At 38.1% G+C, this 17,457-nt stretch overlaps 1 protein-coding gene across 2 annotated transcripts in view; it reads left to right on the top strand.

Moving 5' to 3' along the window:
• The window catches only part of LOC131981550 (polycomb group RING finger protein 3), a 70,319-nt gene that overhangs the window by 21,113 nt on the left and 31,749 nt on the right, over positions 1-17,457 (top strand). Inside the window, exons 2-3 of one of the 2 annotated variants that reach the window (XM_059345891.1) lie at positions 6,544-6,653; positions 15,234-15,351. In XM_059345891.1, the coding sequence (XP_059201874.1) occupies positions 6,639-6,653; positions 15,234-15,351 (133 nt within the window). In that variant the 5' untranslated portion in view covers positions 6,544-6,638. Of the gene's footprint in view, positions 1-6,543; positions 6,654-15,230; positions 15,352-17,457 lie in introns of both variants that reach the window. The other variant, XM_059345890.1, reaches the window with a different exon arrangement.

Genomic DNA, 17,457 nt, shown 5'->3' with positions numbered 1-17,457 from the left:
GTGATCATTTGGATTTCATTCTACCTTCGTTTTCCCTTCAGCAACATGCATTTATTTACCAAAGACTGTATGGAAAACAGGCATACAGCTTCTGTAAGTCGCTTGCAGATTACTTGGGTTAGTGCAGGGGCTCCCAAATTTCAGGACTAATAAAATGCAGACTTCTTGTGACCCCGTCATCACAGGTGAATCTGCTGTTAACTTGGTGTGGAAATGAGCTGTGAGCAGTTCAGTAAAGGGATTTGTTCGGTTTTATATTTGTCTTATTTGAAGAGATTAAAGTGTCTACTTTTTTACCAAAATAAGAGCAAAAATGTGTTATAAGTAAGAAAAAATAAACCAGTTGCCAATAAATAAACCAACAGATTCTTATCCCTTCACTCACCTCGTGGTCCCAATGTTGGGTTTGTTGTCAAGACCATTGCTCAACACTTATTAAAGGGGACATATTGTACTCATTTTAAGCTTCATAGTTGTATTATGGGGTCGTCTCTACATGTTTGCATCGCTATTCCAGTCTGTCTGAGACCCATATCTCTTTAATCTCCCTTCCCTAAAAGCCCAGTCTGCTCTGATTGGTCAGTGTTTCCCAGTCTTCTGAATCTGAACTCTCCCATCTCTTTACCACCACCACTGCCACTGCAGCTGCGACATGACTGTAGCAGAACTGCGGAGGCACTTTCTACCATGAAAAAAATCACTAATAAAAGCTACAAAACCAAAAAACTGTCTGATTGAACATGTTCCAGCAGGAATATGATCCAAAACTGGGGAAAGATTTGGCAACATTGTCAGCCAAGATCACAGGTTTCCCCGATGATAGCATGTAGCTACATGTGGCATTGCATAAAGCAGCACAAATCGATGTCAGTTCCAGCCAAGAAGAGAAGAAACAGTTGGAAACGAAGTGCTCAGAATGCTCAGAAAGCTCAGAAACCTGAGATTTTGCTCACAGGGATTACTTTGTTTACTGCATTAATTTAAGTTCCCTTTCACTTAAGGTTTTTCAGAGCATATTTCGGCTGTTTTTAAGTTTTTCCTGCAGCCTTTAAAAGACCTACATCATAGAACACTGAGCATCTATCCACAGCCATCACCTCCAGACTTCACATCATTAGTTATACTGCTTTAATAAGCCACAATATGAACCATGTTCCAGGATCCAACACATGAGGAAATAGGGCAGTTGTGTTGTGATATTTGTGGCTGTTGTAGGAGATGATTGATAAAACCAGAGCGACTGGTTTCCGATCGTGCTGGTGGTGTGAATGCCGAGTGTGTCAGTGGGTTTTCTTCGGAAGCAGTTGCTGCCTAACAGGTTTCAGTGGGAGGATGATGCGTGATGATGAACCCACAGTTTCATTGTGATTCACCACAGTTGCACTTGAATACACCCAGGCCATCAGCTACCTTCACTTTTATATGATATTGTGGGTAATTTAAGAGTCATAAAGTGGTCTTAATGGAAATAAATGATTTCTTAATGTAGACTTTGGTTTAAATTGTCCTTTCTTTGAGTATTGTTTGGATGTAATTGTTTTTAGAGCTGCAATAACAAGTCCAGTAATTGGCCGACCAGCAGAAAATCAATCTGCAACTATCTTATATTTAATTATAAGAGCTAAAATGTAGCAGAACATCTTGTTATAGCAGTGAATATATGCTGTTTTTGTAAATTGAACATTCATTGTGTCGAAGACAAAATTAAACATTCAAAGCTGTCACTTTAGACATTTTCACTGCTTCCTAATATGGACGATAGACCAAATGATAAAGCAATTAGTCAAAAAAGACAGATTAATAATAATAATAATAATAATTGTTAGTTGCAGCCCCAATTAGTCACATTTCTGCAAATGTGTAAATAGTCTCAACATACATTTAATTATCTCTGTCTCTTATAAAGCTGTATGTTGTTGTCTTTATAGAAAACTGATGTGAGTAACAGTGAGAGCTCTTTGAACAGTATTGTGCAGTACTTTGGTAGCTGTGGTTAAAAAAAGTTTCTACTTCTGCCACAAAGATGAATATCTGACATTCTGCTTTAAATTTCTGTGCAGAAGAACAGAAACCAGATGTGAGAAATAAACACAGTAATGAGGAATTGTATGAGACCCTTGATGATGAATACATGGAAATAATAATGCACAGCGTGGCTCTTGATTATTGTAGCAAATAAAGAGTGTAAATAAGCATCTGCTTGCTGAGAGATCACATTAATTTAGCAAAGATGTAACATAAGATACAACAGAAGTTATTACCTCTTCCTCCCTGAGAAAACAGAATATTTGTGCTCTGCAAGCTATAAGACGGTCCATCTTATCTTCTTATATTTTCAGAGCAGTTTCACAGCAGTAAAGTTTGCTTTAAATATACCGCCGTCCTAATATCTGGTGTGTTACGGCCTTCATTAGACTGCTGACAGGTGAGACAGGCGGGAAATTAGCTGTGGTTAATGATGCAGTTAAATAGTCTGCATCTAGACTGTCGGGATGTGTCTAATATCTGACTTTTGACAGAGATAACCGTGTCTCCAATAGGATGGTAAGAGCAGACTGTGCAGTGCAATGGATGCAGGCTGTCATAATGTATTTCAGTGGCGCTCAAATCACTGGTGTCCTCATATGACCCTGAATGCAGCAGCCTAAGCTCTGGGCTGAACTGAGCTGAACTCAGAGGGGTTTATCTTTTTATGGTTTTATCCTTTTATATATATTTTTGTCTGCCTTGTTATCCCTCTAATAATCCAGCAGTGGTTTAAGATCACCTCCGCTGGGGATCTGACTGACTGGGATGTGGGGGGATCCAGCGGAGATCTGACTGATAAACCACTTAACATTCAGGCCGTTCTTTTAATATCTGAGTGTAAACACAGTGTTTCCATCATGATAGTGAAAGCACGTCATGTATTGCAGTGGATGCAGGCTCTCTGTTTAATGTATTTCACTGACGTTCGCACTGGTGTCCTTAAATGACCCTGAATGCAGCAGCCTTAGATGAAGCTGAGCTGAAGTGAAAGGAGGGGGGGGGGTTGTTATCTTTTATGTTGTATCTTTATATATATATATATATATATATATATATATATATATATATAGATATATCTATATAGATATATCTATATATATATATATATATATATATATATATATATATATATATATATATATATATATATATATATATATATATATATATATATCTATATAGATATATCTATATATATATATATATATAGATATATAGATATAGATATATCTATATATATATATTTGCTTCCGCTGTTCTCCCTCTAGTCACCCAGCCGTGTTTCAAGATCACCACCTCCACCACTGCTGCTGCAGAGGACAGAAACTGAACAAAAATCTGCAGCCTGAATGTCAGATGAATGTCTGTTGTTCAGAAGGTTTCAAAATCATCAGGGTGCAAAGAAAACTGGACTGTATTTCTCACATTTTTTAATATTTGGTTTGTTTAAAGTCATGATGTGTTCCAGAGCTTGCAAACAAAGTTCACAATGACTCATAAGTACACTACATGGCCAAAAGAATGTGGACATCTCTGTTCTTGATGATGCAGCTTACTAGAGCTGCAACAATAAGTTGATTTACGCGATTAGAAAATGAATTTCCAGCTGTTTTGATTAAAACAAAACTATTGCACATGTGCTGCTTTTCTTTGTAATATAACAGTATCCTGAACCTCTTTTTTATAAACTATATTATGACATTTTTTGCATTAAACAGTTGATTGTCGAATAATAAACCATCAGCCTGAGTGGTCTGATGGTCTGAGAGACCATCAGACCACTGTTTAGCTTCTGGGGGCAGCAGCTCATATATTTATTTCATATTTCTGGAGTTCTGGTGCCAGCAGATAACCAGATAACAGACATCCGGGCCAAGACTTCCTCTTCAATATGCCGACCATAAATGTTAACAGTTCGATTAGTGACTTCATCTCGACAATTTGTAGGTGTTTTTCATCCCGGCTGCATTTCATCTTAACTTTATTAACACATATCTGTATATGAATACAGATAAATACATTTGAAAAAAGCTATATTTTTATAAGACAATAGCCAATGAGTTCCAAGGTTGCATTTCAGCCAATACACTCTGCCTCTTTTGCTCTCCACGCAGACTGTTTATGATCATTCAACCAAACATGATTGGTCAATACTACTAAAACTACAAACATGCTACTGATGCCAATATATAGTCCCGTTCTTCATTCATATGCAGATATCTGTTTATAAAGATTAATCATTAGCATAATTGGTAGTTGCAGCATGCAATGACAGTATGTCTTCCTCTGACTTTGTGTCAACAGTTTGTGCTATTGGCTGTCAGTGTTGGGCCTCACTAATGCTCTTATAGCTGAATCTTATAACAAATCAATGCATCAAGACTGAAACATTTGCAGGAAAGTGCGACACCAGAAGGAGGCATGCAACAATCCTGTAGATGTCAACTTTGGGTGTCCAGTCACACACTCTTGGCTCCGTAGCACTTGGAGAGCTTTGGTGTCTCGTTTTAGTCAAAATGTTTCATCGTTCACTTCACGAGCTATTTAACCTTATGTTGACGTGACATCTGCTCATGATCCATGTTTTCAAGCCTAAGTAACAGCTTGACAGCAGATGTCAACATCTGTCTTCTTATTCCCACTGCACTGAAAAATTTGGGGTTGTTTTATGTTGTAAGTGCTGCCAGTTTGTGTTCCCACACCTGTCTAAGCAGCAAACCAGACAAAAAGAGGAAGCCCTCCTGAGTTTGTTTGGTGCGAACATGACCTCGACTCAACCCCAACAAGGCGCAAATAAAACATTACATCACGGAGGAGTCGCCGGCGTCATGTGACGATAACATCTGTGTGAAGCTCAGCGGCGCGTGGCGGCTCTCTAATAGGCAGCGGTACGGTGTGTGTGTCCTCAGCAGCCCCCCGCCACATTTCATCTCTGTCGACTAACTGGGCTAATTTCACGGTCTGATGAGCAGACAGAGGCAGGCTGGCAGACTTACTGTTGTCACCGGAGACTTTAAAGCCTGTTGTTTTTTTTTAACTGTGTGTGTGTGTGTTTGGAGGAGGATGAAACAGTGGTGGGTGTTTGCCTGGCATTCCCTCTCCCATCGTGACTGGAGTGGTCCGACTCCTACAATTAAGCAATGAATCACACAAAGTGACGGCAGGACGAGTCACTGCTGCCTGGCTGCAGGACTGAAATTTGTTGCCCTCTGTGGAGGACGACCACAACTTTCAGGAGCGCTGTACAGTATTAAAGCTGTGTGTTTTAAGTTGTGTTACGTGAGATCTGCTTTTTGTTTGGAGCTGTGGTATTTGGCTCGTCAGTCGAACAGTGTGGGTGGCTCAGTGAAGTATTTGTTCCTCTGAGGGCCCACTGCAGTTTGACTCTCTCTAGGTAGCTTTGTTTGGTTTGGCATCTCAGTAAAACTCAACCAAATGTGGAGCTTTTCATTAAAGGAATTGTTCGAAGTATCTTGTTCTCTCTTGGACTTAGATGAGAAACCTATATATCACATTAAATATGGAAAATGGACTGAAAACAGCGGAAATCAATCAATCAGTCTGGCTAAATCTAAAGTGGATGTGTGTTTGGAAGTAACCTGCCAACTCAATTATCTTACCGTTAACGATCAAATTATCATTTAATCTGTTTCAAAAGTCTGTTTCGATAACGGACGCTTTTATTTTGAAAGGACCAAAATAGACCTTAATCCTGTCCATCGTAAAACTGACTCAAGTGAGATTAAACTGTAAAGATAAGTTTTTGATCAAATGAAACTTAACTTCATGTTAGCAAGGTTTGATACAATAAGCTAGTTTTGCTCAAATTAATATTGTATTTCTGTGTGTTTTATAATTGTTTTTGCAACTTTCAGTTTGCAAACTGTAGCTTTATCCTACTTAATTCTCAGCTGATTGGCTTATTGGCGTACGGCTGCAGAAATGAACGCCCAGCCGTGTTTCAGTTCAGTGTGTACCGATATGCAGTCATAGATAAAATAAAAATAAAAAAATACACAGATCGATTAAAAATTCCACGTGATCGACCAAATTCTTAACGACCATTAATTGATCATCGCTTAATTGTTCCCATCCCTAATCTAAAGACAACAAACTTGGCCTACAAACACATCTATGGCACCCAAATGAATCCACTTTATCTTGTATATTTATGTCATGCAAAAACTCAAGTGTACAAACGCAAATTTGCCATTTTATTTGTGTTATAATGTCATGTAGTTCCGTACAAAGAATATCCTGTAAAAAGCAAACTGTTTTTTTGAACTTTTGGGCGTGCTGGTCAGCAGATTTGATCAGTCTTTCTCCTCTAACACTGGACAAGAAAGCATATAAGTATGTTTTGCAAATATGCTGCACAGTCCCTTTACAGCTGAAGCCGTTATAGGCAGTATTCTTGGAAAGGATCCTACATTTGGATCTTGTCAAGCGGCAGTCTTCTGAATGTGCAATCAATCAATGAGCTTTCTGAATTAATCTTTCCTCTCTCTGTTCCAGGCTCCAATGAGAGGCTCTCCATGATGAGGAGCTAACACTGTCGGCCGCACAACCACAGGAAGAGACGTGGCTGCTGCACCATCCACAGTCGACGCATGGCGGTATTAGGGGTAAGAACCACTCCGACTGGTTAACGCCAGTCTCTTGGTCATGTAGAAGAATCCTGCGGTGTTTTCTTAACCTCAGAAGGAAAATGAATGAACATGGGTCACCAGTTTCTGCTAAAATGATCAGTGAGCCAGTATAAGAATATATGGGTAGGGCTGATGTGGTCTTGTGTCCTCCGGACAGCATCACTATGAACTAGTCGTAAACGGGGAAATGGTAGCCTGAGGCCTGCCTGCATAGAGAGAGTCCTGCCTGGATGATATTCATGCATGAAAGACTCTTTCCAAATCAGAGGCTGATTGTTTGTAGCCTGAGAAGCTATACTTTTGCCCTTGAAGCTGTGAGCACATGACAACAGTTGAATGCAGAATAGATGCGTGTATTTGTGTATTCAAAATCTAAATTCATCTGGATTAAATAGGATGAATGCAGGATAATATGATTGACTTTAAAATGATATACTGTTGATGTTTGGAATCCTTTAAACTTGCCCCATCATCAGTCTAAAAGGGTTTTTTTCAGTCATTGTAAAGATGACATTGGATGCTTTAACCTGGTGAACCCTCAGGGCGTTTTTTTTGCTCTTTTACCTTTGACTCACAGTAGCATGTATTCCACTGTAATATATAAAATATATATATAAAGCACCCGTTTCACACGGGACAGCACCTTTTCAAAATAAAAGCATCACAACATTGTTAGACACCTAGAAAATGTACAAACATGAAAAACAAGCTATAATACAAAAACACCAATAGGAACCTTGCTAAAGGTCATTTACAGTTGTGTTTAAAATAAATGGAAAAGTGATATAGTGATTGGTGTATACTACTTTTTACTGCTATATTTGATTTACTCCACATTAACAGTCTTATCATAACATGTATTCTATTCTAATCTTCTCATAGCGGCTCAAAACCAGATGATTTACTGTATTTTATAAAGAGATTAAATTAGTATTGAGCAGAATTTAGTTCAGAGTTTTGGTCCGGCCCCTGCAACCTTCGTGGTAATGGTCATGTGGCCCCTTGCAAAAATGAATTGCCCACCCCTGGGTTAACTTCTCCTGCTACAGCTGGGAGAGACTCCTGTGGGAGGACTTTGCCACTTGTGAGTGCTCTGGGGACGAGGGAGGGGCCGCCGGCAGCCCCTGCTGCTTGTTCAGAAGAGTAGGAACGTGTCTCCAAAACTCTCTAATAACACCAGAAAAAGTCACTAGATTTCTCGCTAGTTGCTTTTTTGTAAGAGTCGCTAGAAGGGTCTGAAAAGTTGCTAAATATATCGAAAAAGTCGCTTAGTTGGCAACACTGCTTGCTGGGTCGGTCTGTTTTCACATTCAAACTCCGTTGGTCAGCCGCTACAAAAGTACCTGTATGGAAACAGAGGCCGAGGGGAACTAACCAGTGGACATAGCCGAAACACTCAGCCGCTTTCCAAAAAGTACTCAAATAGAACTCAGTGGAAACACGCCTAATGCCTGTTTTTACAGTTTCGTTCCACGATAAACAGTAATTTATTGCAATCGAAACATACGTTCCGATCCCTCCATCTGGATACAAAGTTAATGATTATATCATCTTTGCTTGTCTACAGTCTCTATCTTCTTTATATCTATCTTCAGATGCTTTCACAGTTTTAGCAGTCAGTGAAGGTTTGAGAACAGGCTGGAGCCTCTAAATGATGGATGTCAGCTGTCTCACATAATGGCCGGTTGTGGCTTCTGAGTTAAGACACTGAGTGGTGCCTGGGTGTAATTTCACATCTGATGATTCTGTGCTGCAACTGTCTGTGTGTTGCTGTGTGTTGGGTAGTCCGCCTGTCACACAGCTGCTCAGTCAGTTACACAATAAACCTGAGACAAAAACATAGTAGCAGGTGTACATTCATAGCATTTGGTCTCATTGAGCTGCTGCAGCTGCCAAATATGCTGAAAACAAACTCTTGTTTAGATTAGACTGATGGTGAAGATGGATGCAGTCAGGCTGCAAGTAGGTAGGTTAGGCAAAAACATCAAGTAAGATGAATGTATGGTGTGAAATAAATACACCCTTAATGTAAATATGAGTGGGGGAGAGCTTGAGGAGTCAGACAGGCGAGCCGTCTCCTCAGGGCGTCTCTGTTCTCACACTGATACCACAGGGCCGTCTGCTTTCATCTGAAGAATCCAGAGAGCTCAGTTATTCTCTTTGAATTTCTTGTTATTTTAAAAATTATACCTGCTAGTTAATGAGGAACAGAAAGCCGATATACTGTCTACCTAATTAAAAAGTCTGTCAACATTTACCACACGTCCATCAACATAACGTTTTAGAGCATTTCTGCATTTATGTTTCATTATTTCTTTCAGAAATGGCCGCGTCAGCATCAGCAAGCAAGCGTCTGATCATGTGTTGCATCAAACTTTCACATGCTTTATATTATGATATTTACTGGAAATGACATATAGGCAGCAGCAAGTCAGTTGGTATTAGTGCGTAGACCCGTCAAGTCAGTACTGTGATTATTGTATCATATGATATCTGGACATGACCACGATCATTTTGTCTGACTTCAGTATCACCAGTTTAATTTATAATGTCAGGAACACGTTAGCCAACATGATGTTTGACAAACAGCAAGTTTTACTGACTATTGTAAGACCAGGGCGCAGCACCTAAGCATGTTCTCACAGCGCCTAAGCCCAATGAACAGAAAGAACAAAAATAATAATTTCTGCTCTGTTGTTAAACTTAGTAAAAATATATATATATTTTTTTCTCGCATCAATTCATTTTTAAAAGTTCATTGGTTCTTGAAAGGGCGTTCTTGCATTATAATCCTGTTATATTATTATGTCAGTGACATAAATAAAAGTGTCTTTATTTTTTTTGGATGATATATTGTACCAGAAATAATCGCGACAAATTATGGAGTTTAGTTACCGTGGCAGGCTTTATGATAGAAACGTCTCCCCTCAGCCAGCTGCCATCACATTTAGGTTGTCTTACTAAAACGAGAAGATATTATGTGTTTAATTCCTCTTCAAAATTAGCCATTTCCCGTCTACTGTGATGGTGTGAAGACAGAAGTGAAGAGAAAAAGGCGTCAGACAAAAGTTAAACTCAGAACAGGAACTCTAAAGCATCACTTGCAGACAGACAATGCAATAGAAAACAGTGCAATCAGACTGATTTTGTTGCTGATACTCACGCTGATCCTCAAACGATGTTGTGATTAAAAACAAGGAAAAAAATTTACCTTGGCTTCCTACATTTCATCAAAATTTCATTTTTCTGGGTGGCCGACCATAATAAATCAGTATATTGTAGCACCTGTGTCACACTAATTTACCCTAAAGTTAATACCCACGGGATTAATGGGCTACTTGGGGATATCAAACTACAGTGCACCAGTAGAATATGGTGATCGGCTAGTGATCAGAAGATTGAGGTACGACAAAGGAGGGAGCAGACAGAGACTGAGGTTTTGCTAGGAAATGGTACCATGTATTTTAACAAATAGTGAATGAATAGCCACAACAATAAAAGTGCAATTATGTACAGTGAAGCACCGATCTGAAAAAATAGACAATTGAGGTAAGTTAACTTTCTTTCAATAATTGGCATATGCACCTCAAGCTTCAGAAACAACAGATATGCATCACAAGTCAAGTCAAATTTATTTATATAGCACATTTACAGATGGTTGAGCCGTACCAAAGTGCTTCACATAAAAGTACAAAAAGTGCAATAAAATACAGAATTGACAAAGGTAAAAAAGAAACAAACAAAATAAAAAAAAAAATGAAATCACAGTCAGCATTGCATCAGTAAAAGAAACTAAAGTTGGTTAAAACTGAAATACGCACACACAGGAACCATATCTGCTGTTGGTGGTCATTGACAGATATTTGTTAGCTGACAGCCCAGTTGACCGTTTGCACATCAGCTGTTTGCTGAGCTGTGTGAGAACAGAGAGGACTCCCACTGACATGTCGATGATGTTACTAACAGAGTGAAACCACAGTTAGTCATTCAGTTACTCAACACACTTCTGCAGAGCAAATCACTGCTTTCAACATCGCTCTCATTTAAATCTTTTTAAAGCATGAATCACCAGCTGAGCTCTCTGTCGCTGCCTGTCAGGCCTCTCTGCTCGTCTCTGTGTGATCCTGCAGCTACACGTTCAGCTGAAGAGTCGCTGTAGTGCAGCTGATCTGGGTTCACTTGTTCTACACTCTGGCTTCAGATCAGCAAGAAATGACTCTGTATAGGTTTGGCCGGGACCCATTTCATGCTGTCGTACATTTCTGATATTTCACTGAAGTGTACGGTAAATTATGGTATTTTTTCATACAGTATAATGTAAAAAAAAAAGCATGCTGGCTACATGCTGTTTTCCCCCCGCTGTCTCTATGACATGTCCTGGCTGCCGGCTGATCTGCTGTCCTCTGAACAGCATCACAGCGTCCTTTGAATTTGCAAAATAAAATGAAAGAAATTTGCCCCAAAACGGCTCCAAACATGTGGACTGTCTCACCTTTACCATCAAGATTAAACCTCAAATTCTAGTTTTATTAGTGCAGTTCGTCGCTGTGTTTCCCAGCTTCTCTGGTACTGGGAGATTGTGCGCTTTTTTTTTTCTTTCAGTCACTTTAATACACAGACTGAAAGAGCAATGTCTGTATTCATGATGGTATTGAAAATTAGAGCCTGACAGATTTATTGACTGTCAGATATTAGCGGCTGATATTGGCCTATAAAAGGCATATTGATATCAGCGTATATGCCTTTGATAAATGTGCTGTTATGAAAACTTTTTTTACACAATACATAAATGCAGAAAATGTTGCTTGGTGTGATTTATAAATAGTGGTATTTATTCATTTATTTATAAATAGTCTGCAATTGACTGAAACTATACGGCTATTTTCTCATATTCATCATTTATATAATTGGCTTACAGTGTCATACATTGTTATAATGTATAATCATAGATATTGTTTAATAACGTTTAAGGCTCGAAAAAGTAGCTTTCATTCCAGCTCAAAAGAAATTTACTAAATCGCTTATTTATGAATTTCCCCTCTACAAAATCAGTGTCGGCATCAGTCTCAAAAATCCCATATCGGTCGGGCTCTATTGAAAATCACACCGTTAAGATGTGTAAATCACCTGTTATACCATACAAATGTAATACTGTCCTCACTCAGCCTTATTAATGATGAGCACTGCCACACAAATGGACATTGTGAAACAGGCCACTGGTGCTGCAGCAGACTCTTTAAGAAGTTGTCTTCAGACAGACTGTGGCTCTCCTGTGTTGTGTAACGGTGGTTGGCAGGAAAGCAGGAATGATGGTAAACTAGCTCCTTGGGTGCAATAGGAGCAGGCATAGAAAACAATGAGGCACAGCTCACTGACATAAAATGCTGCCGTAATATCCAACATAATGTTCCATGTTGTGATTATGGCTATAATAACTGGCCGTGTTGTACTTGCAGCGGCTTTTATTCAATGCTGTGTTGTTTTTTTTATGGTGAAGCACCTTTTGAAACTGGATTATCTTTCTGTTCTCTGCAACATCATTCTGGGTGTTTAGAGGAATTAATGCTGCTGTACATTTGATTTATCTCCATTTAATTGAGGATTTATACATTCATATACATCATGTTATATTTGCTTTTTGGGAAAATGACTGTCTCTCTATGCGTAGATCCCCTGTTTTTGTTTATTTGTAGCGCTTGGCAATCTGACCAAAATCTAAGGTAGCCAGGGGAAGAATACCTTCATTTTACAGTTTAATCTCTAAATGAACACTGCAGGTTATCATCAAAAACAAAAGACATGAAGAAGAAGAGTCCTCTTAACTGCAGGGAATGTTCCAGTTTAGGTTTCAGTAACAATACATATTACACAAGTTTTCTGGTAATTGTGCTTAAAAAAGTCTTTATAAAACATCATCATAGTAATGCCTATTTTTTTTTATACTCCTGTGTAAATTAAATACATGACATATGAAAAGTGCAAAGTATTTTGTCATTTAATTAAGAACAGTTTCAAGTAAATTTTATAGAGCAAAACAAATAAATATACATATCAGATTTTCGGAGAAATTTGAATTAGTATTTGCTCATTATGATAAATTTCTAGGACAAAATTGTGTACCACCTTATCTCCATAGGATTTTTATCGTCATGATTCCATTAAAAGATGATCAATTATGTTGAATTATTGCTCTCGGTTCTATTTCTATCTTTCAACATGTGATACAATGATTGGTCAGAAAAAGATTAGACTTGCTTATCAATCACTGACTTATTCCCTGGCTCGCACGCTCAAATATTAAACATAATGCATGACAGGAACACATGCATATGACGGCAGCAGATATAAAATAAAAACCTGGATTTCTAACATTGCATGGAGGAGATGCAGAGATCAAGCCTGCAGAAGCTTGTACATATCTTGCTGTGTAGAGTCAGACTTAAACTACAGTTTTTGTGCTGCAGGTGCTAATAATCTTCTGTTTTGATACTTGCTATGCTGTCAGTCACACATGTGCTGTAATCATAGGGATATTCTTGGTTATTGAGGCTGCATAAGTGCAGCTAAATTTTAAAACCATCAAAGATTTCTTTTGTATCCTTCCTGCCCACATACTGCAGTCTGTGCCACTCTGTGTTTTCAGAAACACATTTGACTTCCTTTATCTGAGCTTCTGTGATGTTATGCAATTTACACTTAAGCCATTTAGCTGCAATTGTAAAGCAGCAAACAATGAGTGAGCAGAAAGTGGCACACAGGCTAGTGGGACCAATGAGCAGCAACAGGGACTGAACCTGAAACCTTCTGGTGAGAGGATTGTAGAAGACTTGGGTGCACATATTTCTTACGCCAAGAAATGTTTGCATTTTTCAAAAAGGAATTAAACATTTTTCACATTATTTTGGACCATTATTGTAACCACATCTGTGTAAAAAAGATAGAAAAGCTACTGCAGAGAATAAAAACCATGTAAAGCTTGAATAAAACCTGCCAAAAAAGTCCCCTGAGGATAAACTATAAAACATCAGAACTGGTAAAAATGTATTCAGCTGGGTTTGATTCTTTCCTCATTTATTTTACATTCATTTGGCTGAGGTGGTGCTCAGAACAGCTTATGTGCTGCACCTAAGCCTAAAAATGGTTGTTAAACCCTGGAGATCCTCTCAGATCATTTTTTCTTTTCCTAAAAAGTAGCACCGTAAATAAAAATGCAGTTTCTTTAATAGTTGCATGTAGTTAGTTAAGATAACAACAAAAAAATAAGATGTAACTATTTAATATGTAACATTTTTGCAGTTTTGTCTATAACCAGCCAGACCTGTGTTATATATTTTGTTTAGCTGTGTACTCGCATTATCCCAAATGTTTCAAACAATTTACAACCAAGAGAATCTTTCATTTCTATCAAGGTAAAGGTGCGTTTACTTTGGTCACCTGTTTATGGTGTCATTTCCCTGTTGTATATGTGTCAGTGTTGTGTGGCTCCAGTTTTAAATGACGTTTTCCTGCATAACCAGATGAAAGATTTTAGTCAACAAACATGTGGATCTTAAGAATCCGAGAAACAAGCTGAGAAAATGTTAGCAGCAGCTCGCCTCGCACCCCTTCTGTGTCTGCAGAACAGCATGGGAGAAACTCTGATTTTAACATGTTCCTGTTTCATTGAGAGAATTAAATATTGTGCATTTAATGTGCATTTAACAAAGTTCGTACGGTGCTTGAAATCCTTGAAAATGTCTACATTTTAATGTTGTATTTTCAAGGTTTGAAAAGTGCTTGGATTTTGGATAAAGTGCTTGAAAATGCTTGAAATTCTTACTGTATTTCTCTTGCAATCTGACTATAGATAATCACATGTTCAATGAAAAAAATAATACATTGAATATTGAAATTAGCAAACTGTACTTTTGGTTGTTAAAAGCGTAATACCATCGCTGTTGGTATGGTTGAGTGAAATTACCCCTTTTAGCATGCAAGTACTCGCAACTTACAACCGTTTTAAGGTCCTGGAAAAGCTTGAAAATGGGCCTTGAAAGTCCTTGAAAAGTGCTTGAATTTGACCACTCAAAAAGTGTATGAACCTTGATTTAATAATGTTCAAATATCGTAGTTTTTCACTGAAATATGAAGGAAAATATTTGGAACAGCACAAAAGAAATATGTTTGTGTATGTTACCAATGAAACAGTTTTAACTGTTTTTCCTAGCACCACACAGTAATTCTACTCCTTAAAGAATTGTCACTAGCACTTATTGCTGCACTAATGGCTCTTACTGCACTATACCTTGATTGTTTGCTTTTATCTTCCTGTAAGTCGCTTTGGATAAAAGTGTCTGCTAAATGACTAAATGTAAATGTTAACATTTCACAGACAGTGTGGACATGATAATTAAACATGACCTAAAATATATCTATCGCTCTTCAGCGGCTGCAGTGTTGCTTCGTGTCAGCAGCAGATGTTTGTTCAGTCCAGATGTTGTTTCTTCAGGTTGAAAGTTCGCTTTAAGCTTTTTAATCCTCAATTTAATTTTGTTGTTGTTTCTCCTTCTCCAGCAGAACCCCGACATGCTGACGAGGAAGATAAAGCTGTCACACATCAACGCCCACATCACATGTCGTCTGTGTGATGGCTACCTGATCGACGCCACCACTGTCACCGAGTGCTTACACACCTGTAAGTCCCTGCTCGCTCACACACTTCCTGTCCGCCAGTCAAATATTCTTTCTCACTTCTGCCACCCTTCTCTTGGTTTTCTTCCTGTTTTTACTTCTCACCTCATCAGTTTCTCTTGTTTATTCGACACGTTGCTTGTGTCTGTCTCCGAGGGGTTTTTCTCGGCTCAGGGGGTGTTACCTTCAGGATTTATCTCCCGACGGGAGGAATCCTGGAGCCACACTGATGCTTCTGTGATCCCTGCAGCTCTGTCTGCAGCTGGAATTTCGGTCTGCACGGTCCCTTGTAGCAGCAGATATGAAGTCTGTTTTGCAGTCTCGCCCATAAAACAAGCCATTCTCCTGGTTCACATAACTTTTATTTCACAATAATGGACCTTAGGGCCTTAAACCTTAAGTACAAGCACAAAGAAACTCACAGAAAATGAGATTCTCGTCCACACGAGGTAATCTGCTCATTTATTAGCTGTCATAAGAAGGTGGGATGTCGTCTCTCATTCTCACAGTGGTTCATCATTAAAGCAGGATAACACTGTCTGTTTATATCTTCAGTTACAGCCATTATAGTGTCCGGTCAAAGCCTTCGCTATCTCTTCACATTAAACTTCTCAAGCCTGAAAGCTGCTTTTATGAAGCATTTTACCCTCCTCTTAAAACAAGATTACTTCCAAGTGAATTCTGCAGTTTAGATCCTCAAATAACTTCTGAGTAAAACTATAAATAAAATGTGTTACTTGTTGCACAAACATTCACAGCAAGACAGAGATTCTATGGATGAAATGTTTTTATGAAAGCTCTCTTATCTCTTGATTTGCAGCAAATAAAATGCAGAAATGCAACATTCTTTAAAGACAAAGACAATGTAATTAAAATGCTTCAGTAGCAGTTCAAAAATTAAAATGGAAAGGCCTCATAAAGACCACATGGGCCTACTTTTATTTATTTTCTTTCTTTTTTAATGAAACGTAATTTGTAATATGAACATAATTAACCATTGAAAGGTGTTTTAATGGGATTAGAGAGTTGAATCAGCAGCCAATTTGTTTTGCGTGTTTTGATTAATGAGCAAATAATTAAAGCCTGTTAGAACGACGCTGCATGAGTTCAACAGCCGCTGTTTCTGTGTCCAATCATCTTGAAATATGAAGTTTTGTCAAGTATGACTTCACATCGGGAAGTGTGAAGTAAGCAAAGTAAGTCAGAAGAGTTTCATAGAATATGGAAAACAAAAAGAGGAAATAAGTGAGATAGACATGACAGACACAAAACCTCAACATCTAAAATGTTTAATATCAAGACTTTGCAAATAGGCAAGAAGCTTTAAAGCGGCATTACATGAGCTGAAGTGTGATGTGTGAATGACTTTTTCGGAATGTTTAGTGTTGAAGGAAAGAGGATTTGCTCATTGTCAGGCAAAGTTTTTATATATATATATTATATTATATATGTAAGCTAAACATTTTTGCCATATATCAACTTTTTAAGCGCAGCCTCTTTTAGAAAGGCAAATATTTTCTCTGGTATCAGAAATACTTTATTGATCCCTGGAGGGAAATTGCTGCTGTTACAGTTGCTGCTGTATAAGAAATAGAAACAAGTATGTAATAAAATAAAGATAAATACAGATGCAACAAGACTTAAGTAAACAGACATTATGCACAAATGGGAAAAAAAATAGAAATACATGTGAAGCAAATAGAGATGTGATAATGTCAATAATGTAAACTGTTGATAATCAATAAAATAAAATTTGGAGCATTTGTTTAAATGGAAAGAAACCTTTCCAACAATATATTGAAGTCGTCTGGGTAAAAGAAATGCAAAAATGATTATATTTTTGCCCGGAGACTAAAATGGATAGAGATATCTTGTGAAGCTACTCCAAATCTTGCAGTAATATTAATATACTGCAGACAGTTCTATTGATCCTGACAAGGTTTTATAATATATTGATCGCCACAAACTGTTTAGAATCGGACAGAACTGGATTTACCGCAGCTGCGGACCATGTGAGGGCTTTTTGGTACTTTCGTTGATCTTGCGAAACAAGTTCAGGCAGAACTTCCTCTTTAGATTCCTCACTCATCTATCCAGATCCTTCCTGTTG

The sequence above is a fragment of the Centropristis striata genome, chromosome 12, assembly GCF_030273125.1.
Source record: "Centropristis striata isolate RG_2023a ecotype Rhode Island chromosome 12, C.striata_1.0, whole genome shotgun sequence".
NCBI classification, from domain to species: domain Eukaryota; kingdom Metazoa; phylum Chordata; class Actinopteri; order Perciformes; family Serranidae; genus Centropristis; species Centropristis striata.
The sequence above is the reverse complement of the archived record's forward strand: the minus strand, read 5'-3'. Positions and strand labels throughout refer to the sequence as shown.